This window comes from Pipra filicauda, unplaced genomic scaffold, assembly GCF_003945595.2.
Source record: "Pipra filicauda isolate LSUMZ 115617 unplaced genomic scaffold, ASM394559v2 scaffold158_size1702193_pilon, whole genome shotgun sequence".
Lineage (NCBI taxonomy): Eukaryota > Metazoa > Chordata > Aves > Passeriformes > Pipridae > Pipra > Pipra filicauda.
In genome coordinates, this window is record NW_024104084.1 from 901546 (window position 1) to 927660 (window position 26115).

Below are 26115 nucleotides of genomic sequence, written 5' to 3' on the forward strand. Positions count from 1 at the left end.
TGATTTTCCGAGAATATGCACTGACTGTGACTACAATTCTGGGAAGACAACACTCTCCAAAAGCTGGCTTAAAATCCATCTTTAACCTTGTTAAATTAAGTTAAAGTCCCCAAATCCCAAACTGGATATATATTTAAAAAAAAAAAAAAGAGTGGGGGGGAGGGTTTTTTTTCCTTGCACACAAGCCCTAATTAAAAGGAAATTATTCTGGTTGCAAAGACAAGCACTTAAATATTAAGAGCTCCCAGAATTGAGGTTACGTGCACAACCTGGATTTTCCTTTGTTGTACAGATGCATTCTAATTCAGACTTTAATTACATGATCATTCACAGAGTAGATGGCATGTGCAGTGCTGTTTGTTGACTGTAGAGGACCGGGGGACTCTGCCTCACATTTCAAATACACAGAAGAGTGGAATTTTAGGGACAAATATTCTCTCAGACCATACCTCCAGTTCTTTTAACTCATCCTCCTCTCAGATCCACCCCTTCTCACTCTGTATTTCCTCTCTCTGTTCCAGTCCTGTGTCTGATTTCATTTTTTGGTTTTTTTTGTTTTTTTTTTTCTTGATTTGTCTCTTTTATCTTGCCTCAGTCTTTCAGTGGTCAGTTCCTGAGTTTACCAGCCTCAGAGCTCTCAGATCCTCTGCGTTTTACCAGAGTTTATTTTTAAATGTTTTCTTACATCACATTCAGTATTTTAACCCTTCTCTTTTCCTCATTATTGTACCACAGACAGTTGCCCTTTAGATTTGTCTCCCTTCCCATTTCTCTCCATTTTCCCAGATTCCTCCTACTGAGAAGCAGACTGCTGTGTCTCAGCACAACCTTTCCTCCAAAGCTCTCTGTGGCTAACTGGGTCAATGCAAATAAATAACTGGAGAATTCTTTAACCCTGGGTCCAAATGGCATGGCACCAAGAACCCATATGGCTAAATGCTCTTTTCCATAAAAAACACATTATCCTTGCCTGTAGTGCCTATTGAAAACTCCATGATGGTCTGTGATGACCTCCAAGCTGCACCCAGAAGGTGCCTAGGAGGCTAATGAGGACCAAACCCATGTCAAAGACTGTGCTAAGACAATTAATGCTTTTCTCAAACTTATACTCTGAACCTGGATCATTTCATGGTGCAGATACTATCTTTGAGTCTGAACTTCAGCTTGTTCCCCATTTGTGTCTCTTCTGAATCCTTTACAGTGATACACCAACCTCCTTGTTTTTCCAGCTTGCCTGAATTTCCCCCCAGCTGTTTTGTTTTAGTTTCTGCTCTAGTCTCACTGTTGAATCTCCCTGTCGGCCCCTGAAAGCACAGGGAAAACAGACTCCCTGCTTTTGTTTCAGGTATCCAGATTCTAATTTTTCCTGGCCTGTCCCGGCCCTGTGCTACAATGACAGGAATAACTCTTGTCTGCTGTAGCAAACCCGGTGAGAGCCGAGTCACTGGGGAATCTGGTTTTGGAAATCTGCATCTCTAGTGAGCATGTGAGAACTGCCATTTTCCCAAGGCTTTTAATTGGCCGCTTTGGGGCAGATTTTCCCAGAGATAGCAAAAAAACTTGAGAAAGAGCTTCACCTCCTGACAACTCTTAGTATCATGCTGTAAAGCATGGGGACAGGGGAGCTTTACAAACATCTCATCTGACTTAATTCAAACCAGTTCTCCTATGGGTTGTTCTCAAGGATTGACAAATAGTTCCAGATGAAATTTTCATGAAATAATTAAATACTTTGAACTGGATACTGGCGCCCAACTTAGAGTTTCAGCCAAAACACACAAAGTTTATCAATGCTGAACAGGATTTTATTATAGGAAGACTCAAGCAGCCTTTGTAATTGGTGGTGCTACCCGCTCCTAGTAAACCGCAATCTCCCTTCCTCACAGGGGCGCTGTGAGCATTAATTTGTTATTGATTGCACAATGATTTGATGATGAAAAGGTCCATATTAACATGAAGCATTATTGTCCCTACAATGCAAGCTTGCTTGCTTTCATTACTCATTATGTACAGGGACATACCTATTATGAAAAGGGATGTGGAGATAATAAACTTGATATTCTTTTCAAAGGACTAATACAGCATGTTTACAGTGTTTACAGCACAGGTAATAGGAATATTCTGGAGACCTCTGTTTAAATAGCAGAATCCATTGAGTGGAGTGTAGTGATGTATGTGCGTGCATCTGCACAAATCCTGTCTCTAAACACACATCAGAACACATGAATACACACTCTCTTCTATTTTTCTGTCCTGTTTTAACCCTGGGTTTCTATGCAGTCTTCACTTTGCCACCTCAAACACACCAGTGCTATTTAATAACAAAATGACTCCATAAACAAACTCTTTTTTTAAAACACTGATACCTTTTGTTGCCTATATCCTACAATCCTGTGCTAAACTCCTTTGGATACAAATAATTTTTCATTTCTCTCCTCAATCAACCTTCTTGATTCTAACTAAGGCAGAGGAGGAAAAAAAAAAGCAAACGACAACAACAAAAACTAAAACAAACAAACAAAGAAAAAACCAACCACACTGATTCAGGCATTAATTCAGGAACCAATCTTGCAAATGTTCACATGGGTAATCCTTCCTCAGATGAATAATCCTTCTGACCACAACAGACTGATTAACAGCAATGTAGATTAAGGTTTTCAGGATCGGGCCCATCCCCTGATGCCTGGGTTCTCACCCGAAGTTTAGTGGGTGATAGTCCCTCTCCTTTTGTTTGATGTATTAGGGGCCCACATGCAGCTCTCAATTATTTCATTTGATTACGTAGCTAATGTGTCCTGATCCTGTCAGCACTCCCTGCAAAGCCTAACAGGCTGAAGTAAACAATTCCAGCTGAGTTACAAGACTTGGCAGGATCGGGCCCTTTCATAGAACCTGAAAGCTATATCTGAATTGTGATTAGAATGTGTGTCTTTGCTATTAACAGTCTCATGTCACTTCAAGAAAAGTCTTAATAAAATAAGCTAGCAGAAAATCTGTAAATATATGAGCTGATATAGCTAGCTAGATCTGAAGAAGAATAGACTGCTATTTAAAAAAAAAAATCACACATATTGTTTATTTACTTGAAGCAAAACTTGCCTGCTATTTAGTTTATCTATTTAAGAATAAAATTCACACTTTTTTTTTGTCTTTTTGGAACAAAACTTGCCTGCAATTCTTTTTACGTGTTACAGCCACCGATGGGTTTGTGTGCTATGGGTCCAGGAGTTTGAAGTTCAGCAGAAGAATCCCCCTCCAGCAACCTTTCAGCCTATTCCTGCCTTTCTTCTTTACTTGCTCGTTTCCCGGAGAATGAAGACAGTCAGGACTGATGTATCACTGTGCCCCCCTTGCCTGCACCAAACGGTGTTCATTAAAAACTTGCTGCTAGCAAGGGCCTGATCCAGCCCTCCTGGAAGTCATTGGAAAGCTGTGTATTGACGTCATGGGGACGAGGAGCATACTAATGCATGCGAGTACCTTTACTTAATGCGGGCAGTCCTGTTAACAACACCGAAGTTGTTCACAGGATTAACAGCAATCAATCAAGCCCTTTGAAAGGCACATTAAAAGCCAAAGCCTGGTCTGCAAACCCTTTTTCATAGGAGGTGAGTGTATACCTGTGGCTGATCCTGCTGCATCCTTCTGCCCCTGGCCTGGCCATGTCAGTGCATTTTCCCAGCTGTGCTGATTTGGGGTAATATTTCTTCCGAAGGGGTAAAAATTGCTGGCAATCTACCCCCAAAATAAATAGTGTTTATGTTCTGAACAAAACAAACCAAACAAAAACACATAAACAAACCAAAACCTGAAAGACACTCACCGGAGTGAGAAGCAGGAGAAAATGGGGCTGCAAATGGTTTTGGAAGGGGACTGTTTTTTTCCCTGCAAGTAGGTACATTAAACAAAAAAAAAAAAAAAAAAAAAAAAAAAAAAGAAAAGTGCTTTCTTTGCTTTATTTTGGTTCCAAAGAGATAAATAATTTTTATTCTCTGGGAGAAACTGAAGCCTGATACAAAAGACCTTATTCTTACAAAATTTCTGTGGACTTCTTTGCTTATGGATTGCTGAACTGGACCCACTGTGATTACACAGGGAACATTTCTCACTTGGGAACTGTTCAGCAAAGGCTGGTTTATAGATAACAATTTCACTCCTCCTTTGCCTCTATCTTTTTAAAATCCACTACAGCCCCTTGTACATGTGTAAAGGTGCTTATGGGGTATAGCTTATTTCCACCCACAGCAGCAGCTGTGTTCATCTCCGAGCCCTTGTAGCAATATTTGTGTCTGTATTATTTCATCCTGCCACCCCTCACAGCTGTGCCTGTGCACCAGGGGGCTGTACTTGAACAGCATCCATTTCTAAATGACTATACTTACAGCGCTGTGAAAACAGGGCGTGGACCAGCTCAAAGTTTCAAAAAATAGAGATTGTTATAAAAGGGACACCCGCACTGAGCAGCAAAATTACTTTTTCTACCGTGCTATTCTTTTAATTGGCTTTCGTTTGGGATAAGCTATGATTGCAGGCAGAGTGGCCTGCTCGTGGACAGGGTGTTAACAGAGCTATCCCTGGGATGGATCAGTGCCGGATGCTGTTTCACTTTTCGCTGTAGTGGATATTCCCTCTTTAAAAAAAAAAGGTCTTTCTTTCACTGAGTCCTCCTAGCTCTATCATGGGTGTGGTTTTAGGGATCAGAAAGAGTGGATATTAGGATTGTTGATGTTGGTGTGTGTAGGGGGGCAACTGAAAGACTTTGTTTCATGTGGGTTTTGTTGTTGTTGTCATTCTTCTATCACAGTCCAAGGCACAAGGCAGGATTTGAAAACAAGTGAGTCACAGGGCTGGGAATTCGGGAGTGGGGCTGTCTTGAGAAGGGTTTTACCCTCCCAGCAGCTCCTGGGCTGTCAGATCTCCGCGTCTGTAGCCTTTAAAGGTTGCAGGTGGGGTGTGCGCCCAGGAAAGGAAGACGGACAAACTCTGCCCCCTCCCTCCAGCGCCGCTTGGACCCCAACACACTGCACGCCTGGCCAGGCGGCAGACAATGCGCGGTGCCTGCCACCAGCCCGGCACCCGGCGGCCGACGGCCGCTGCTGCCCGTCAGCGCCGGGAGATGTTTAGAGAGCGGTAAAAGGCGGCGCAGGGTGCCGGGGGCTCCGCATGAGTGTCGCCCCCAGGTGCGGACCCCGGGGAGGTGGGACGGGGAGGCTCCGCGGGGCCGGGCCCGTCCCGCCCCCCGCCCGCAGCGCTCCCCCCGCCGGGAGCGGCGGCAGCCCCGGGGAGGGGCACAGCCCCGCCGCCCCCCCGATCCACCCCCGCTCCTCTCCTGGCAGGGCACGGGAGCACTTTCAGGCACAGGAGTAGTTGGAATAGCCGAGCCACCTTCATTGGGGTGATTTTCTTTATTTATTTTCTTTCTTTATTTTTTTTTAAAGGGAGGCGGATGGGGGCGTGGGGGGGGGGGGGGGGGGGAATTGGTAGGATACTGCCTTGCCTCTCTGTTATTAAAAAAAAGCCAAATAAAGTGAAAAAAGTGGTAAAGCTTGCTCCTTTTTTTGTTTGTTTGTTTGTTTTTGAAACAGAAATTAAATATATATATATATATATATACATAAATTCCGATCAATAAAAGGAGCAGGAAGGTTTGAAATTTTAAACTAATAACCTCCTTTCCTCCGCGGCTGGCCCTTCCGTTTACAGTCACACGTGCTACCTGCGCTCCCGGGGGACGGGTGCCTGGGGTAGGGGGATCCCGCTCCCAGCCCGCCCCCCAAGCCCCCCTTCCCAACTCCCCGGGGCCGCCGCCGCCTCTGCCGCGGGGATCAGCCGGCGGCGCCGGGAACAATGGCCGGGTGGCCCCGAGGGGCCGAGGGGCTGCGGGGGGTTGCGGGCAGCCCCCTGGATACGGGGGGATAGTCGGGGGTCCGGTGGATGCAGCCTGGCCGGGAGGGGAGCGGGGGTTCAGGCCAGGTAACTCGTAGGCTGCTCCGAGCTCGCCTGCTGGTGTTTTTGCGAGCTTCATCCCCGCACAGCTTGCGCGGCAAGGCAGAGGAACGGGAGAAAAGGAAAACCGGGGGGGGGGGGGGGGGAAAAGGAACGAAAAAATTGCTCTGAGCACACGCAGAGCTTTGTTTTGTTACTGTCCGGATTACTGTTATTATTATTTGGGGGAGAAGGGGGAGTTGTGTCCTTAATCCGAGGCTCCCTGCCCTCCCCACCTCCAGATGCTATGAAAGAGCTGATTTCGTCTCCACCATACAGTACACTTTGTCTAGAGAGCATTGTTCGGACAAGCAACTCCCGATCACTGATGACTACAAAATGCGATTTATGTTTCCATCAGAGACAGACAGAATATCCTGATGGCTTGAAAGTCGGGCAAGAAAATCTTATCTAATCAATCCTTTTCCAATATACAAACGCACACACACACGCACATCACACACAGCCCGTATAGGAGATAACGCCCGCACTGACTGTACGTAAAATAAATATCAGCAGCAGGAAAATTAACAACAGTCATCTCGATATTTTTGTCTCCCTCCGAAGAGCTACAATAATATAGTTTGCGCTTTCCTAGCTTGATGTCATCATCAGCGGCATAATCTATTGAAAAAAAAAGCTTAAAGAGCATGCATTTTTTTTAGATGCAACAAGAACAGATATAGTAAAGAGAGCTTGTAACATCACAATCACAACAACAACAGCAAAAACAACCTCTAAGCCCGGGGATTCATCCTTATCTGAACTGCTTTTATTATCATTTGAGAAATTATAACAAGAGTAAATAATAAGTAAGAGACAACATAATAATAGAAAGAAGTCAGAACACCTTGGGTTTGTTTTTTTTTCCCCTCTCAAATAAAAAGGCAGATTACCCGATGATCACTGAAATTATAAGGACAGCGATTGATCGGAGGGCTTGCAAAGGAAAAGGAAAAAAAAAATCATCATCATTGGTCCTAAAAACGCAACCGTTCCCCTTTGCTCACTTGGCACAATAGAAATTGACTGTCTCTCAAAGAGCCATGCGCCTAGTGCTATTTATAGCCAGGGGCTGTGTTGGAAGATACCATTAAGCTTTTGTCGGGCAGACAGACAGGGGGGTGGTTGGATGGGAGGAGGGGGTTTAGCCAGAGTAGAGGCAAAAGCAATCCCCCACCCCTAGCCTCCCTTCCCAGTACACACACACATCCACACACTCACACCCCACCCCCTAGTCTGGCTGGGAATTTGAACCGATCCAGCCTGTTTAAACGGAAAGGACACAGATCTTCAATGTAAAAAAAAAATCAGATCAGACCCAGAGAGAGAGAGAGAGAGAGAGACAGAGAGGGAGGAGTGTGTGTGTGTGTGAGTGTGTGTGTGTGTGTGTGTGAAAGAGGGAGAGGGAGCGAGAGAGCGAGAGAGAGGGAGAGAGAGGGAGAGAGAGAGGGAGGGAGAGAGAAAAGAAGAGGGGGAAAAAAAGGAAAGAAGATTTTCTCTATGTATATAAAGATGGCCACGTTAGCAAACGGACAACCAGACAATACCAGCCTGAGTAGCAATCACAGCAACCCCAGCACCAACGGGCATATGAACGGATTAAACCATAGTCCCGGAAACCCATCCACCATCCCAATGAAGGACCACGATGCCATTAAGCTCTTTATTGGGCAGATCCCCCGTAACCTGGACGAGAAAGACCTCAAACCGCTCTTCGAGGAGTTCGGGAAGATCTATGAACTGACGGTGCTGAAGGACAGGTTCACTGGCATGCACAAAGGTGAGTTACCTCCTGAACTTTCCCGAGAGAGATCAGGAGAGGAAGGCAGGCTCCCTCTCCCTCCCTGACTCTCTCTTTCTCTCTTTCTTTCCTTTCAATTTCATTTCATTTTATTTCATTTTTGGTTGGCCCGGGGGCGGAGGCGGCAGGCTGGGGGGGCAGGGAAAGAAATAATAGACCCATCCTGGGAAGAGAAGAGCGAGAGGCAGGGCAGGGAGTCAGTTTCCTTTGGCTTATTTATTAGTATTTTTATTTCTTTCCCCGCTTTTTTGAGGGGTGAGAGGCTGCTCCCGGGGAGCGCCGGGCGAGCGGCGGCGCGGGCGCGGGGCCGACGGCAGCTGTCCGCGGTGCTGAAGCGGGAGCGGGTGCTCAGTATTTACCTTCGGGAGCCGCTCATCATCAGCCCAGGGGTGTGTGTGTCCGTCTGTCTGTCCCTGGGTTTGCTGGGAACCTCTATTTTACAACTGTTCTGCATCCGGCACCAGCGCCTTTCCTTTTTCTTTCTTTTCTTTTTTTCTTTTTTTTTTTTCTTTTTTTTTTTTTCTTTGATAATACTTATTTTTGCTACTGTTACAATTATTATTTGTAGTCCTCTAAAAAGCAAGAGGTGGAGGAGAGTGAGTTGCTCCGGGGGGTTATTTCATTTTGGCTCTATTCAGCATGGAAACAGGGATATAAACAACAATAAAGAAACCCATCTCAAGCGGGGCAGGGGTGTGTGCACAAAATCCCGAGATGTGTGTGTGTGTTTGAGAAGGCAAGCCAGTAGGGACAGGTGGCAGTTTAGTTCCAGAGGGGAGAAGTCCCTGAGCAGGCATATTCCAAGCACTACTTTAATGCGCCCAAAGTCCATCCCGGGAACTTTTTAGGTTTTCTTTAAAGGCAGCGGAGATGTACCCCCCAAGCCATGCCTCACTCGCTCCATCCCTGCCCGCTCATTTCCTTGCTTAGCTTAGGCTCTCCGGAGGTGCATTTCAGATTAGATGGTGCTACGTTTTGGGGGGTGGGGGAGGGTGTGTGTGATGGGGGAGAGATGCTTGGATCCTCGGGTAGGAAAGTAGGACTCTCAGGGAGGAAGTTGAAGGTAATTTGCATGGTAGCCCCGCTTAGAAGCAGGAGAGACCAGGGAGTGATATGACCCACCTTATTAACTTATATTCTGTATATGTGTGTGTGTGTGTGTGTTTATTTATGATATAGATATTTATTTTAAAAAAAGAAAAGGGAAAAGAAAAAAATTGCATCAGAAGTGATTGGGGTGTGACTCCAGATATAGTGCAGGAGGAGAAAGCGTTTCGCACGGGGCTACGAGGAGAGTGGAAGTTGCATCTTTAACAGGACAGCTTCAGTACCAGTATCTAGTCCAGCCTGGTAGACTCCTGGCAGTGACAGTCACGGGTAATGGCATTACTGGCTTCCCAGCTTTCCAGATGCCTTGGCGAGTTGTAAATCTTGAACTTAACGGCATGTTTAGCAGGCATCTCTTCCCCCTTCCCACTCACTCCCCTCCTCGCTTCCAGTCTCAGGAAATGTGAGTGAAAATATACCCTGACAGTGCAAAGTATCAGTTTTACACAGGCTAGAGAAAATGTTCAGGGCTCAGGGACCAGGTACTCAATCTAAGTTATAGGATATTTCTTCCATCCTTTCTTGCCGGTCGCTCCAAACACCACTCTCATATTTAAAATGATCAGTGTAGCTCTTTCGAACCTTGCTTTCTTTCCAGACTAGCTTCCTAGAAACCACATCAAGGTCTGATTGGCATCATTTAAACATGACACCCATACTATAATAATTATTCATAATAAAAGTAAAAATAATAGTAAGAAGTGCAGGGAAGGAAAGGTCCTGGGAGATTTTGTCTGATAGTGATAGTAGACACTGAGCTCGTGTGTGTGTACATGTGTTTTCAAAAAATCATCTAAAGCTTCTGTAAAATAAAAATAACAGCAGTAAAAGCTACACTGAGGAGAAACACTCAACATACTGTAGAGGAAATCTTTGAGCTAACATCTAGATAAAGTATTTTTTTTTTTTAGTGCTGGTGGGAGGTTATTCTGATTTGTTGATGAGATTTTATTCTTTTGTTATGTTTTATCTTAAAGCTGAAATTAATCAATCTATGCGCTAACTTTAATTTCTGTGTCATAGATGTGAATTCTCCTTCTTTCAGTTCAGTTCTGCTTTTACTGTATGTCTGTATTCACAGAGACAAACTCAAGAAGGGAGAGAGAGAGGGAGAGAGAGAGAGAGAGAGTAGAGAGAGGGATCATTTATCTTGCTTGGATGTGTTTAACACATATCCCTGAATTAAGCAAGATACTAACTTCATTTCCCTCATTTCATTTCTGTTCTAAAGCTGCAACCTAGAAAAAAAGCCAGGTGGGGAATCTTGTCACTTCATCAAACCAGATTGCATGAGTTCATCTCAAAACAAACAGTCATTTTTAACCTCCTAGAAGTTTTGGACTTTGGAAAGAAAAATGATGATGATGATTGTTATTTTGCAGGCTAGGGTTTGAGCAAAGCTTCAACAGACACCGAGTTGCCAGCATTTCAGAGATCGGTTTTATTTAGTACATCCGAGAAGAGTTTGAACTCCTTTCTAGCGATGTTGCTGATTTATTAGCTAATCCTGATAAAAATGTGCCTCTGGCTACCTGGAAAAAAATTACTTTCTTACCGGTAGTGATTAATTACTATTAAGTCAAAAAGCGTGATGGGGCTTTGAAGGATGAGGATTGTGTTTGGGTTTTTTTTTCTATTATTTTATTTCATTTTATTTCATTTTTAGTCTATTTTTTTCTCTTTTCCCTTCTGTGAATGCAGTCATGTGAAGCATTGTATTCACTCAGATCTCCTTATTTTGGCTTTGCTTTGCAGGCATAGGTGAAGAATTGCATAAAGATAGTCCAACTTGGCTCACAGGGGTAGGTTGGCAATACAAAACCCCAAGATGCTTTCCATAAGAGATGCATAATGCTTATACATTAATTGATCCATCACTCTCAGTTTATTTCATTCCTAATTCAGGGGATGAAGCTGTAGCAGTGGCATACTCTGAAGGGTTAATAGTAGGCTGTAGTTTATTTAAGTGTAAGGAGAGCAAACCTTGGGTGTGGAGGGGGAGAAAGTAGGTTTGTGCTGGGAGGAGGGAAGAGACAGAAATTAGCTTAAAGTAAAAACCCAGCAACCAGAGTAATTTCAGGTGTAAATCCATTGAAACGAGAGCAAAGGATGTGTATTCTTGAAAATATTATGAAGAGATCCTATTGCGGTGCCCCTGTATAGAAGGAGGAAATTGAAAATTAAGAACCTGAAGACAAAGTACGTGACTCTGCCCCCCTCCAAGAAAAACTATCACAAAAGGAGAGTGAAGTTCCAGGTTCTTTCACCAGCAGCTCTGGCTGATACCAGTACAGATACCAGGGAAGAGGCAGGGGATTATGATTCTCTTGCAGATACGCAAAGAGAGAAAGGGTACGGGGGAAGCAGCATGTGGGGAAAGGCGGGAAAGGCTTGCCAGATCCCCGAGAAAATAAGCTTTCATGGCACGAGCGTAGCTGCTGCATATTTCCCCCATCCTCATTTCTCTCCACACGGGGCAGGAACAGGCTCCTGCTGTGGTACTTTGCTCTAGTGTTGGGAAGAGGCTGTGTGCTGAGATCCACGGGCAGAAATCTGCTGGGGCTGAGCTGACCCACCCACACACACACATATACGCACACACATGCACGGAGTTAGCTAATCACACTTTAACAATTTAGCAAGACATTCATTCATAACTTCCCCCATCTTATCTAGCAGTGGAGTATGCTTAAAGGCTGAGTTACTGGGAGACATAAAGGTTAGTGCTCTCAGGACAGCCATATTATAATGCATTATCTTTGAAATCATTTAAGGCCAATTTAAGTGGTATTTAGTATAATATTTATGAATTAATGTAATCTAAATATAGGACTGTCCCCATAGGTTTAAACAGTCTTTTCTATTGAAGCTTGCTTGTACCCAAGGCCTGGAAAGTGTTTTAATTTAAAACACACAGGTCTCCATAATATTCTATTTAGGAAGTCAGAAGAGATCAGTATCCCACACTTAACTGAGATTTACTCAAACACACACGGGAGAGCGCACTTAAAGAGTGGAGATAGTGAGCAGTGGGAAAGCATGAGTCTTGCGCAGACTTGAGAGCAACAGCATTGTTTCAACCCTTTTCTAGGGGTGGAAAAAGCACAACCCCCCCAAACCCTTCTTGAAATCCACTACTGCAGTCCTATGGTTAGGATGTTTTTCCTACCTGACCCAAAACTCACTCCGCAAGCATTCAAGGCAGCTAGAAAAATACAGTATGAAGAGAATAGTTTAGTTCTTTCACTGCTTTGCCTTCTCAAAAGTATAAATAATTTTGAAATTTAAGACACCTCTGGGGTAGGGAAACAAGTCTTCCATTCATTATATTCTGTTCTGTTTGATTACAAAGATAGATGATAGAAAAATTAAAACCTTATTAAGTCTGAGATGTTTATGAAGGTTTTGGGTATGTCAGAAATTCAAAGGTGCAGTGAAAATGAGTATTCAGTTAAGATGATGTATTTGTATATATGTAGAAATGTATATATTTGTGTGTGTATACATACAGAAAAAGAGATGTATACACATTCATGTGTATAGCCTTTGGGAAATGGAAATTTAGTTGAAAAGAAGCACAACGCAATACAGGTGCTGAATAAACTCCTCCATAATTGAAACATAAGACTTGCCTGGCTGAAAGCAACACATACAGCATTTAGTATGGTAGTAAACCAAACAAGTTTTAGGGAGGTAAACGCACAAATAAACTGGAATAAAGCAGAGGAGACTTTATGCCTTAGGTCTAAAAAACAACCCCTTAAAACAATCAAAATGCAATTGGACAGCTTGATGGAAGAGAGGAAAAAAGCAACCCCCTGTACATTAAAATCTCCTGTAGAGATGAGTGTCTATGTGTTTTGATAATGTCAAACAGATAGCTCATATTGCTTCATAAATCAGAAGGGTATATGTTAACTCTTTTTTTCAGGGGTCTGGACATGGATTCTGGTTTCTAAAAGCAGCTGCAGCCAGTTATGATGCTGTTGTTACGGTTGTGTCAGCATTTCCAATACAAACTCCAATTTTCTGGAATCTCTTGCTTGGCTGTTAAGTTTTGCACTGAAAGCTGTTCTTCAGCTAGCCCCACCACCATATCAACTAATCATCCTTACAAGATGGATTTGTTTAAAAGTTTCACTGATGTGGAGAAAAGAACGAAATTAAAGTTTGTGTTTCTAGTGCTTTTGTTTCTTCTCTTACATTTCTCCAGGTCAGACTTATATTTTCTACACTTTCATGGATTGCAACTGTTTTTGTCCCTCAATATGTTCACATACTGGTGCCTTTGGGCATTTTATGGAACAAAAAAATAGGGACTTATTTTTTTCTTAAAAAAATTAATGAGCAACAAAAATAAAATTCCAAATTATTTACTTGGCCCTACCAAGGTTTTAATTAAAGAGTGATTCAGAAACTTACTAATTTCTGAAATATAACAATAGAAGGAGGGAACAGTTTGGTTTAGTTTTATGTTATTTTTTTTCCTACACCCAGCCAGAAAAGATCGGGAATTTCAGCACTGAAGTAGAGGGAAGAACTGAGGATCCTTGTCACCTTGGATGAAAAGCATGGTTCATCTGGTCCTGTATGCCACGTCGGCTGGTGGCCAGTGTCACAGACAGGGCTTTCTTTAGCTGAGGATTCCAATTGCATAGCATAATAAAAGCCAGGCAGCTGACGGAATAGTCTTTTGAAGGAAATTGTCAGAAACACCTGGAAATTTCATCTGAGTAGAAAGTGAGCGAGATCGCAGAAAGTGTCTTGTGCTCAACCGAAAAGTGGATTGTACCTGTCAAGGAGGGCAGGCAGAGGACTCTCTGCTCATGGTGGTCAAGAGCAAGGGATTGAAGGGGTTGGGTGGCCAAGGAGGGTCTCCCCTAGCCCTAAGAGCTGGAAACACGTAGCCACATTTCTCAGCAAGACATCAGGGTGTTTTTTATCATGCATACCCTGTGCGCGAGCATACCAGCCGCACTGACCCGACAGACCATAACGACACTAAAGGAGCTGTTACCGTCCCTCCCGTCAATCAAGTGTGAACCGAGGCGGGTTTATGCGACAGACAGTAATGGTTCCAAGGGAGAAAAAGTGGGGGAGATGATCTGGGCTGTTGGACCGCTTACCTGCATTTAAAGTAGAGAAAAAGCCTCAGATGCCCAAAGACTCATATAGGGATTGGCTATAGACTTAAAGTAATATTCCAAAAAAGCAGGAGACTGCGGAGCTCAACATGACCTGTCCATCAAGTGCTGTCTGGTTTCTGCCCTGTAAGCGTTTACACTAAGCAAGTGAGGTGTTAAGGGAACTAAGTTGAATCCCGACCTCAAGAAATAGGCTGGTGTTTCATTAAACCCTGCATCACCTTTACTTTGGGAGTGAAGGCCTGTTACCTGCTTGCTGGGCAGAACTCGGTGAGAATTTTGCCATCACTTTGGTGGGTTCATGTTTGGAAATCCTGGTACAGGCTTGCACTTACTCAGTGTTTCGCATTCCCTCTAAAATTCTGGATTGTGGATTTACATAGCAACCCACAACACTTGCAGCTAATGCCACTAATTTCTGTGCCTCTTGGCTTGTTCTTTAACTTAGCTTTCTCTCTGTAAGTGAAACTAAAATTAAAACAAATCTGAGGAACTGCCAAAAGCCCGATCTCCGCTGCATTTCTCACTCACTTAAATGCTCCACCGATGCTCATATGACTGTTGCCGGGGTTTGTCATGGTGGACTGACCCTTGTGTATTAAAATCTGCTGCAGAAGAGGGGAAAAATAATAACCATGGTGAGTAAAAATTATGGTTTTCTTCCACCACTGCTCCACTGAGTGTGCTGGGGTATATGTTGCAAGGGCCTCTCTCTCTGTCTACCTCCTTGAGATGCATCGTTGCATTTTGGGGATCGCAGGATCTATTGAGTCACTTTGTCTGTGCTGCATTGCTTGGTGTGGGCTCTAGTCAGGATGTCACCACAGAGATTGCATTTGTTTGCTTTTGTCCCTGTGAGCCACAGCCTGAATGCATATACAGGTGAATGCAGCTTTTAATGTGCATTCATTATATCCAACTGACATCCCCTTGAAGGAAGAGAGGGCTTATTATTGTCGCTCCTTAAAATAAAGATGGATGAGAGCTCTAAACCTCTCAAATAAAGTGCCTGACCATACGTAGAAGCTAAAAATAAATCATATACGGCCATCTATTCCATGTAAATGAATGGCAAGACATATAGATATAGACATTGTGTTAAGTTTGTCAAGCTGAAGCAGCCAAAAATATTGATCAAGGCAAGGGGGAAAAATTGATAATGAACTGGACTCCAAGAAGACTTTAATTGACAGTGACTTCTGTGAACCAGCTTTGGACAGTATATATAAACTGACCACGATGTAACTTTATTGCAATGCACTCTCCTGTAATTAATTGTCACCTTTGTTAAGACTGGCTACAGATCAAAGGTTTAAAGATACTTAACAGGTTCTTAGTAACAAACCCTTCAGATGCATTAGAAATATCCGACAGCTCAGCCAATGAGGCATGCAGATTTCGATCTACCTCACCCTTATCTGTTTATTTCTACCTCCTTTGTTGAACACAGACAGTCATTGTTTAACATTAACTATTTCATAGATGACTTTGTTGGCAATGTTGATTCCTCCAGGGTTGTATGGCTGAAGGGACGTTCACTGTCAGGTCTTTCAAAGTACTTTGCCGACACAAAGTTGCTTACGGTTTGGTAGACCACGGTGCAGTGCAGATACAGTTTGTAACACAGGCTGTTCTCATCCCTTTCTGTGGTTGAGGTGTGTAATTTCCTTATTTAAATCTGGAAAACACAAGAAGAACATAAAAACTTAAAAAAAAAAAACCATAAAAAAACATAGAGAAAAAGTTGAAAAGTGTAGCGGAGTATGAACTTTTATGTGCTAAGTGCATATGCAGTGATATAGAAGTGTGCCTGACATATTTGTATATCACATACATGCAATCATTTATTTTATATGTGTGTTAATGAAAACATGCATTTAGTACAGACAAGCTAATATAGGTCTGTAAATAATTCCTTTCTAAAAGACAGTACAGAAATCATATTCTTACGTGGAAGTGGCAGGTGACTAACAGGGTATTCCTGAATTATATGTAGAGTTTAATATGATACGTAACCATTTGTTCATTATACTAATTTAATGATATAGTCACACTTAATTAATTCATCTCTGGTTTATTTGTACATTGTATCTGAGTCTCCAAAATATTTTAGAGGCAACCAGGCTGCCTCCCCAGTGCACTGGGGCAGACAACTCTGGACATGAAGCTTCTTCAAACAGAATAAAAACGGCGCTTTGCAGACAGAGTTGGTCTGATGAGATCTGACTGTATATTTGGCCTGTTTCTAATTCAAATGCCTGTGTATATACTACACAGAGACTGTGTATGCATGCATGTATCGAAAAGGCAGACTTGCATTTGCACATAGTTCCTCTCCTTTCCAGTCCCAAAGGATAGATTCACATCACATAATATGCATCACTCACTGCAAACGCACACAAATATCTTTGTCGGATTCGGTAGCTTCTTGCAGGTAGATGTATAAAGCAGCATCAGCCTAATAATATCCCTATAAAACAGTGCTTCCTTCCTAGGATCCAGGGGGATGAAGGTTGTCAGAAGATCAAAAGATATATCACAGTGTGCTTGTTGAAATCCCCTGATTATGTTTCCTCTCTATAATGCTCTAATTCACTATTTGATCAATTGTAAAAGGCCCAATGCTTTAGGAGGGACAAAAAAAGTATTAGGTTACCAGATGCTTCAGGGTGAGTGAAAATCACACCTAAAATTATATGTAGCAATACAGTAATGAGCTTATCAATACTTCTTTGAGGAATCTGACAGCCCTATATGAGAGATTCAGTTCTGTGAGCAAAGGTCACAATATGGGTATTGCTTATTAAGGCTACTGATAGCCTAGTTGACCAATCTAACCAGAGCTTGTATAATGTACCTGCTGTTAACAGGCAGGGAGGAGAACTATGAAGAATTTACAGAATTGTCCACATGTAATATTAATAATATTGATTGATTCTAATAATATAATAAGGTAAAGATGCACTTCTTTGAAATGATATATGGAGGAAGCAGGGGGAGAGGGAGATACTTTTCCTGAGCAGATTGAATTGGTTTGCACCTCTCTGAAAGCTAAACTAGAGAAAACTCAGTTTTCTTGCCTGAGCTCTGTTTCTTGTCCATTATTTCTCCTGAGCCAGGCAGAAACTTGATTCCTCTTTCTCTAGGATCGGGTCTTTGCCTGGCAGGGGCACAGAAGGGACCTGAGAAACTTCCAGGAGCATTTTTGTCAACAAGTTCAGTCCACATCAAAACAGTATTAGTCCTAGAGAGCTCTTTTTCAACACAGAATTGCAATAAAGTGTTTGATTTTTTTCCCCACACCTTTTGTCAGCATTTAAGGGATGGGGGGAAAAACAGGGTGGAAGTAATATATATTCTGTGATACGTAAAATGTATAATTGACAAGAAAGGACTTTGCAGAGCAGCTACACACCTGCCCAAAATCCTGGTGAAGTCTTCAGAAAAACTCTATCTTGCCTGCAGCAGTGTTTGGATTGGGCCTGAATTTACGGGCAGTTCTGCAAGATGCCGCTGGTTGAAGCAGGAGCGGCCAATAGTACGTGATGCCTTAAGGTTGTTGCTCACCTAAAACCAGATACACAGACCTGAATACTTCTGAATTTCTTAACTACTCCCTCTTCAACAATAGGCTGCCTTATCTAGGTAAGCTAGTTCACTCCTGCTATACCATTCAGCTTCAAATGTCTCGTTCCAGTGTCCGTATGGTAGTTTCAAGATGGTTTGCATTTCATTACGCTTTTTTTTTTTCAGTTTACAGGGCAAGTGTTTTTCTTTTGTGAGCATTTAATTGCTTTTAAACACGATTTATTTGATCGTATTCCATCTTCAATAATACATGGATGAGGATGCAATTTTTCACCCTCTTTTATATTGTTATTCAATTATGTTATTCTGTGGGATTTGTTCTGGTTTGTGCATTCGGACGGAGCCTGGCCATTTTTTTACTTTACTTTCCTTCTTCCTATCTTTTTTTTTATTTATATGGTTCTATTTTTTTTTTTCCTTTTAGAAAAAGAAATCTCATTCAAGATACTGGCAGTAAATGAGAAAAGTAGGAGTGGAAGTGAGGAATGGGCAAGACAAGCAACAAAAATGCTTTGGCAAAGTCTTTAAAAGCATACCATTGCTTCATGTTTATTTGCAAGAGGGGATGCAGTCATTTTTGATACCAAAGAAAAGAGTATCTTAGAAATTATTTAGCTCCAGGTTTAGTCACTGACAGAGAAGGGAGAAAAAAAAGTGAGGCAACCCACAGAAGCACTGGCAGGAAAAGATCTTGCACATAAAGATCTTGCAGAAGAGAAGGGTGCTAGAGTGGTGCTAGTTTTTACATTCTACTATGGATTAGGGAAAGCTAACAACAAATTAAACAAACAAATAAATAAACAAGAAACACAAGTGTTGCCCTTCCTTGTGAATTATTTGTAATGGTTAATACACCTCAGAGCTGCTCCTTTTAAATTGCTGCCTGTGCCTGCAGCTTCATTCAAAGGAAGGGCATTATCTGGTGGGTGAGGGCGGGCGGTTAGGATGCCTCGGTTCTAATCACAGCGTGGATAATTACTCACCAACACTCTCTGATGGAGTCACTTAAGCTCGGTGCCTTCAGGCCTGATCTGAAACCTGTTGAATCAATGGAAAGATTCTCATTGGCTCCAGTGAGCTATTGATCTTTCATTTCCCCAACTGCAATATTAGTCCAGTCAGAGTTTATTTTATTTTATTTATTTTTTTGTTGGTTTTTTTTAGGTGGGAGAAGTTAATGGCATAAATTTGACATTTACTTTTTTCTACTTAAAGGTTTTAGTGTATCTCTGATGGTAAATGTATTACATCAGTCCCTTTCAGTGTAGACCCAGAATATATGCTTTCAAAAAACACTCAGTGAAGACACGGAAAATTAGCTTTGCTCATTTCACTTATAAATACATATTTGTCCCAGTTCTGCTAAGAAAGGGTCAATGGCAATTTTGTCAATTTTATTTTTGTGAGTAGGATTCAGCATCTGTGTACAGGAATATCATCATTCACTGATTCAGGATCTTGATTTGTATTTTTTTTCCTTCTTTTAGTGAATCACATACATACTCTTCATTGTTATGGCAACTGAGGGAGCTTCAAAGCAAGGATTTGATGAAGGGCTACATCCCACCTTTCTTCTTTAAGGCTTGATCCAAACTTGTTTGCAGCATGATTTGGATCAAACTGAAGGTACCTGCCTTCACGGGGTCAGTAAAAAGAGCAAGTTCCCTCTAGACAAGTGTTCTTCTGCCCTCACTACGGGCAGATGGAATTGGCAGTCGTCACCCATTTGCTGAGTACCGACCCAACACTCTCTGAAGTCAATAGTTAGACTCTGACCCAGCCTCACAAACAAGACAGACACTGTGTGAATCCTTAAACAGTGATGTGAATATCCCTGACTTTGGCAGAGCAAGGTAGTCCAGAAGGTAGCTTTCACTGCTGCTACCCAAGGTGTAGGTTATTGTGCGGAATAAACAATATACCACTGTCCTCAGGTATCCAGCCACAACAAACTTAATTTAGTAACATTTTCATTAAAGAGGAGGGTTTCAGGTTATCTCCTGCAGCGAAGATCTGACAAACAAATGAATCAGGCTCCTTGTTTGTTTGTTTGTTTGTTTTAATTATTATTTGAGTTATAGTTTTACTTAGTTCATCGATAGCAATGTATGTGGGATTTTTTTGTTTGTTTGTTTGAGGTCTTTTTTTGGTGTTTCCACCCCATCTGTGCTTATGTCTTTTATGAAATAAATGGAGAAGCTGGAGTGTGCATGTGGTTATGTGTGTGTGTAGAGTCGATTATCTAACCCCTAGTCTATTTGAAATCATCACAGTGCACTCAAGTCAATGATATTCTGTCAAAGGTGGAGAGGAAGCGTGCGTGCAGTGTGAGTGCGTGAACGTGATGCTGTTTGATTGCCTGAAATCCAACTAAGTCTCAGTTTCAAAGGCCCGGGGGCAGCAGAGAAAGTATTTGTTTGTTTAATTATTTATATATTTACTTAGCTTTACTGACAGTGTTTGCAGATTGGGGGGGGGGGGAGAGGAAAAAGCTGAAGAAGGAATGTTGGGTTCTTGTTTGGAGGGGAATGTGTGTTGTATTAGCCTCAATCTGTTCTCCTATATAACGTCTGCTTTGTGGTGTTGAATGATCATTTGTTACTGACCGGCTCATTGAAAAAGGCCAGATAGGTGCTGGTAGAATTAGATTTCGCGAGTTTATTCATAAAAGGAGTTGCACAATAGGTGTGTCACTCCCCTGTCTTTTCCCCTATACCGCTCCAGGGACAGGACTTCTGGCAGCAGCCTCTTAATTCAAAAAGAAATAGCTGAGCCACCAGCAAACTCAGTGACCCTGCTCCGTGCTGCCTGACAAAAGGCACAGGTCCAATGACCAGGTGAGCCCCCCATTCCTCTGGTTCAGGTCTCCATCCTTGTCCTCTGCACTTGCTGTTCAAGTGCAGCACCCAGGCTCTCACTGGCTGGGCTTCCATCCAGGACTAGTTCTTCACCCTCTCTTCCCAGCCTTCCTTATCTGGTTGCAGGTACAGGTGTGGGTGTGTGGACCAAAGGCTCAGATCCACCGCTGGGATCAGGTCCGTTCCCCAGGTGCCGCTCCAGGCTCACTGCCGATTTCCCACAATGTCCTTCTCTGCCTAGCTGTGCTCATGAGTCATTTATTTTCCATAGCCTACCTCTGCTGCTGCAGACCTCTTTCCTTGGCTCTCACCGTTGCTGTTCACACCACTCTTCCCTTGTTTCGGCTCTGCCCTCGCGCCATCGCTGGCTGTCACCCCTGTGGAGAGCACTTCACCAGTTCATGTTGCGAGTCACCACTTGGATTCTCTCAGACCACGTTAGCTGTCTCTCCTCTCCTTTCCCAGCTCTTTTCTAAACAGGTTTTGGGAAACGGAAACCATACTGTCCAAATATCTTCAGAAAGCAAAACAGCTCCGAGTAGCAGCAGAAAGACTCTCACTCACAAAATATGCACAAACACAGATACACAAACAGATATATTTCTGCACATAGACAGAAGAAGTGGGCTTTTTTTCCCCTCTTTTGAGGTTCAAAGGTCGATGTCGTCTTTCAAAGATAAAAAAAAAAAATAATGCTGTAAGTCTGTAATTTCGCCAAGGCGATTGCACCTCTTTATTTTTTAACATTTCTTGTTTCATTAAATCAGCAGCTGATTTCTCACACCTGAACAAAAATCCTACATACATTTTCCTTTGCGTTCTTCAAACCATGATCTTATTCATAACTACTCCTGGCAGTCCATTCTGGGACTACAGTTCACCTTCTTGCAAAAATATTTTTCCCTGCTGTTTTGAAACATAACTACCTCTCACTTCCAGGACCCCTCTCTAGCAACCCCAAATCAAAGCAAGAAGACAAAATAAGCCTTTGATGTGGTGCTGCATCAGAGTCTTCTTCATTCAAAGGTAGGTAGGAAGGGATTAGAAGCCTATTTCTAGCCCAGTCCTCTTACTAACCTTCCGTATCCTGCCAGATCCCTTTCCTAGACCTTGTTCTTCCTCAGTTTGCTATGTGTAAAGAAGAATTTGTGTTATCCAGCTTTGCAAAGAGCTTTGTGTGTGTTTAAGGCAGAAGTCATGCTGTAGCTTTAGCGGTGATGGTCTAAGGTTATAAATGAGAAAACATTTGTAAGGAGAGGTAATATCTTTTATTAGTCCAGCTGATACAGCTGAGGAAAAAAAAGACAGATTTCCTTGCATGCCTGAAAGTTTGTCTATTTTTTTTTCCAACTGTATCAGTTGGTCCAATAAAAGATATTACCTCTCCCAGCAATTCTTGTCTCATTTCAGGTATAAAGCATGTAGGCTGATTATTTAGGCCTGGTGTTTTTCTGTGTTGAGGAATTAGACATGTCCTCACCCAGCTGGCCAGGCAAAAAGCATCCCAGGTTGGTGTCCCCGTCTTTCACCTTCTATGATCAGCATCAGTGGCCATCTCACAGGTTTCGAAGGTGCAGAGAAACTCTGACAGGCCCTGTTTTCTGATCCTGAAGATGTCCTTTCTTTTCTGTTGTTCTGCTCCCTTCCAAAGCACCACATGCCCTCTCCTCACCCCTATGACTGTGATTTATTTATAAAATTGCTGCATGTATATGTGCGTGTATATGTGTGTGGGCAACCACACAAACATCCCCAAGCTGCCGAGCAAGCTGATGAGCATTTTCTAATGTATTTAGTAAGTAATAATGCAAACCACAAGCAAAAAGTACAGCAAGAAGAACAGGTAAAATTAAGCCAGGGAATACGTTGGAAGGAAGGGACTTTTTTCCACAGCTGTGAATAAATTGCAGCCCCCTCCATGGCTGGGAGAAGCATTTGGGCTTTTTTAGTTTGATTCATTTTCATTGTTGAAAATACTGGGCAACTGAAAAGAATCCAGAAGCAGGTAGCAGGTTTTCAGACACGGCAAAATCTGACTCGTATGCATAAGGCAGCGGTAGTCAGAGGACCGCTATTACTTATGCTTGGCTTTACTACCAGGGAAAGCGTCGGATCATCTATTCAGATCAGGATAGTCAGCTATGCCAAAGGTTTAATCAAATATTAAACATGGTCAGTAAACTTAAACCAATGTTAGACGTGCGGGAGTTCTGCTCCTTTTCAAGCAAGCACTCCAAGAGGGGAAAGTTTTCTTCTGTCTCTCTCTGATTGAGATCTTTTGCGGCTGGAGGGATTCTTTTTTCGTACAGGGATCCACACTCCTGTAAGTCTAGGTAAAAGATGTGCATGTGGGTGTTCTCATGTGTGTTTCTTGCCCTGTTAAGTTGTTTTTTTCCCCACAAGTCCATATCTTTCTCGCTCAGATCATTTCCCATACGCTGCTAATTGTTCACCCCATACATTTTGCTGTCCATCTGTCCCTCTCCAAATACAGTATTTTCTCTCTTGCACTCCCTCTCATCATCTGTTCAACAGAATTAGAAAGGTACGTGCATGTAGATGTTTGCATGTGCGTATTTGCAAACCCGTGCAGGTAAATGCGTGTGTCTGGCTGCTTATTGATAAATAATACACTTAGAAAGACACATCTGCCTCCTTCTTATGTACATTTGGGCTGTATTTACACCCTCCAGCCCTTATTTATTCTGGCTGAGGACAGCCAGAGGTAGAACATTTTGCAGGGAGTTATGGTTTACGATGATACCTCTCCCTTCTATTATTCATTCTCTCTGATTTTTATCTAATCTCTCTTTGATTGTCCTGGTGCAGCTTAAGAGACAAAGTGAATTTTTATTACATCATCAATATAATCTCCAGCTAATCAGCATCTGTGTGCATTACCATGCCCCCTTTGGCTTTTCATCTGTGTCCATAAATAATAAAAATAAGGGCCGGTTTTTGTGTGCGTGTGTGTGTTTTTGTGTGTGTGTGTTGGTATCAGGAGGAGAGTCCCAGCTGCACTTTTTCATTTCAGCCAGCTTGTTTTAGCAACATTGGACCCAGATTTGTGCAGATTGTCTTGACTATTGCCCAGATTAATTTCCTGGTGCCTAATGCTTAAATCATGGAAACAATTAAAGCGGACGAATCCATACAAATCTCGCAGCAACTGAACTTTACTGTTAACTTGTACACACATTTCCATGGTGTTACAGGCCCAGTGCCAGTGGAGTGTGACATAGGTAATGTATACCCCTACATGGGTGTTCAACCTCTAAATCTTTAGCGTGTACTTGATACACTTTCTTGGGTAGAAAGGATAGTACATTGCATGTCTTTGAACGGGAAGCTCGGAGACCAGATTTTTGGCTTTTGATTGCTGATATTTTTCCACAGCTTGCTGTGTAGCACTTAGCCTGCCACTCAGGTCCACAAATTTTGCAGAGTTGAGCTCCTATACATTTTTTTCTCCTCCCTTTCCAGCTCTGGAAGAACAATGAGGATAATACCTCCCCATAAAGTAAGACTTCTGCCGTACTTTGAAATTCTCATTCTCTGTACAGATGCATTGTGAATTTTAAACAGAATCATTCTGCTTTCTCTTTAAAATACCCTGATTTGGCAGAGCAAGGCAATGGCAGTGCCTCTCTGTTAAGCAGGCAGATTTCAGATTGGCTTCCCAGTGGCTTAGGGTGATACTCGCATCCGATACACAAACTGCAACGCTTGCGTCCCACTCTGCAGTGCCAGGATTAGTCCTTTACATGTTGTCCAAGACTGATCACAAACACTGTGCCAGAGTTCAATTAGATCCAACAAAGTCTTCAATGAAAAAAAGGCACATACACTTATGGACAAATTTCAGACCGATAAACTAAAGAGCAGCGAACCCTTTGGGAAAGAGCCTGGCCCTCTTCCAGATGAAATGTAGTTATGGTATAGAGCCGTCCATCTAGCAAAGTGTGCGCTTAATTCATATTGTGGAAAGCCTCCCAGAACGCAATAGGTTCTTAAAGTTGAGCAGGTGCTTAAATGCTTTGCTGGATCTGTGGAAATCTGCAGTTCAGATGAAATAATTAAGCGTAGGGGTGTTACAGAATCCAAGTGAAAAGCATAATTCTGTGACTCAGAAATACACTCCTTCATAGCCGTGACAGAACACTGAAATAATGAAAGAAACACTCTGTACCTTGAACACCTTGCAGTGAGGATCAGGTGGAGACCCCTCCTGTATTTCAAAATATTTCCTTTCTGAATTCTTTTTTCATGGACAGATTCTGATTAGATTTGGCTTGGGAATGGGATTTGCTCTGAGCAAACAGAAATACAGAATATTTTCAGTTCTCATCTTCTGTTTTCTTTTTTTATACCAAACCCTTTTCCCTGGCCCCTCCAGCTCCACTCCCTGTTTTGACAAACCAGCTCATTTATCAGATGGGAAAAGAAGATGGGGGGAACAGAAATATTTTTGGTTGCTTCTGTTTTGCATGATATAATCCCCCTCTCCGCTTAGCACCTCCGTAAATAGGAGTTCCAATCTGAAATTGGTCACAGTTTATCAAACTCAGAATGAGACCAGATTGGGTCCTGAGTCTCTATCAACCATGTAATAAAGAGACCAGAGTTTTACACTTCAGGAAGATAAAGCTGACACTTCATGTAATGTCTTCTTATTTTCCTGGATCCATTTTCTTTTTTTTTTTTTTTTTTTTCGTTTTTAATTTTTGACATTTTTGACATTATTTGCATGTGTACCACTACGTCTCTCTTTGTTGTTTCACTATTTATTTATGTCACCTTACCCCTTCTTACACCCTTTTTTTTGCCCAGATTCCCCAAACCCAGTGGCTAAATCCCCTGAGCAGGTATGAAACGAACATAATTCCTGGATAAAAATCTACCTTGAAGGATGAAGAGCATCCCCCGTTTGTAACTGGAAGCCATGAAAAAGAACACATCACTTATCTGAATTTGCTGTTCATCCAAGCACTGTTTATGGAGATTTACAGTACCTTGCCTGTGCAAAGAGCTCTATTGCATGGTGTCTGCTGGAGGATTTTAGGTAGCAGTATTAGCTGTGGTATTAAAAATGCATCGAAAGGCACGGGGTGGGAGATTAGTTGGATAGAAAGACCCATGAATGAAGGGTTAATTGCATTCAAAGAGGCCATCGTATGGAGCAGAAGAGGCAATAGGTTTCTTTTCTTCAAAATTTACTAAATAGCTGGAAACATGGTTTAATGAATTTTAATGGGATCTCTCTGAATCCTATGCATATTGCATCTGCTGACTGTAGGAAGTCAAAGTATTGTTGAAAGGGAGAGTATTGCCCTACTTTAGGTTTCACAGTTCTGTATTTAAAAAAAATATTCTGCAACAAGCACTTTATTCAATATATATTTTTCTCCTTATTTAATTCCAGTCCCCCCCCTCCCTTCATTGCAAGTGAGAAAGACTTTCGGGATCTGTGAGCCCTCAATGCCATAGATTATTCCTCTGTTATGTAACACGTGCTTTACATTTATTGAGCCATCTTGTGCTGTCAAGATAAAGGAGGCCTTAGTATTTTTCCTTGCTTAGGAACCATTGATGAAGACATGGTGATAAGTTCTCCTCTCGGTTATATCCA

The 26115-nt window shown here is 42.4% G+C and overlaps 1 protein-coding gene across 15 annotated transcripts in view; it reads left to right on the forward strand.

Annotated features, from left to right (window-relative positions):
* The first annotated feature begins 7210 nt into the window (after positions 1 to 7210).
* The window catches only part of LOC114003380 (CUGBP Elav-like family member 4), a 699867-nt gene continuing 680962 nt past the window's right edge, over positions 7211 to 26115 (forward strand). For 6 of the 15 annotated variants that reach the window (XR_003546206.2, XM_027750316.2, XM_027750317.2 and 3 more), the window contains exon 1: positions 7212 to 7768. Coding sequence is in view for 14 of the 15 variants with exons in the window: in XM_027750316.2 (XP_027606117.1) it covers positions 7489 to 7768 (280 nt within the window). In the remaining variant the exon portion in view is untranslated. Of the gene's footprint in view, positions 7769 to 26115 lie in introns of all 15 variants that reach the window. The other 9 variants (XM_027750326.2, XM_027750330.2, XM_027750327.2 and 6 more) reach the window with 3 other exon arrangements.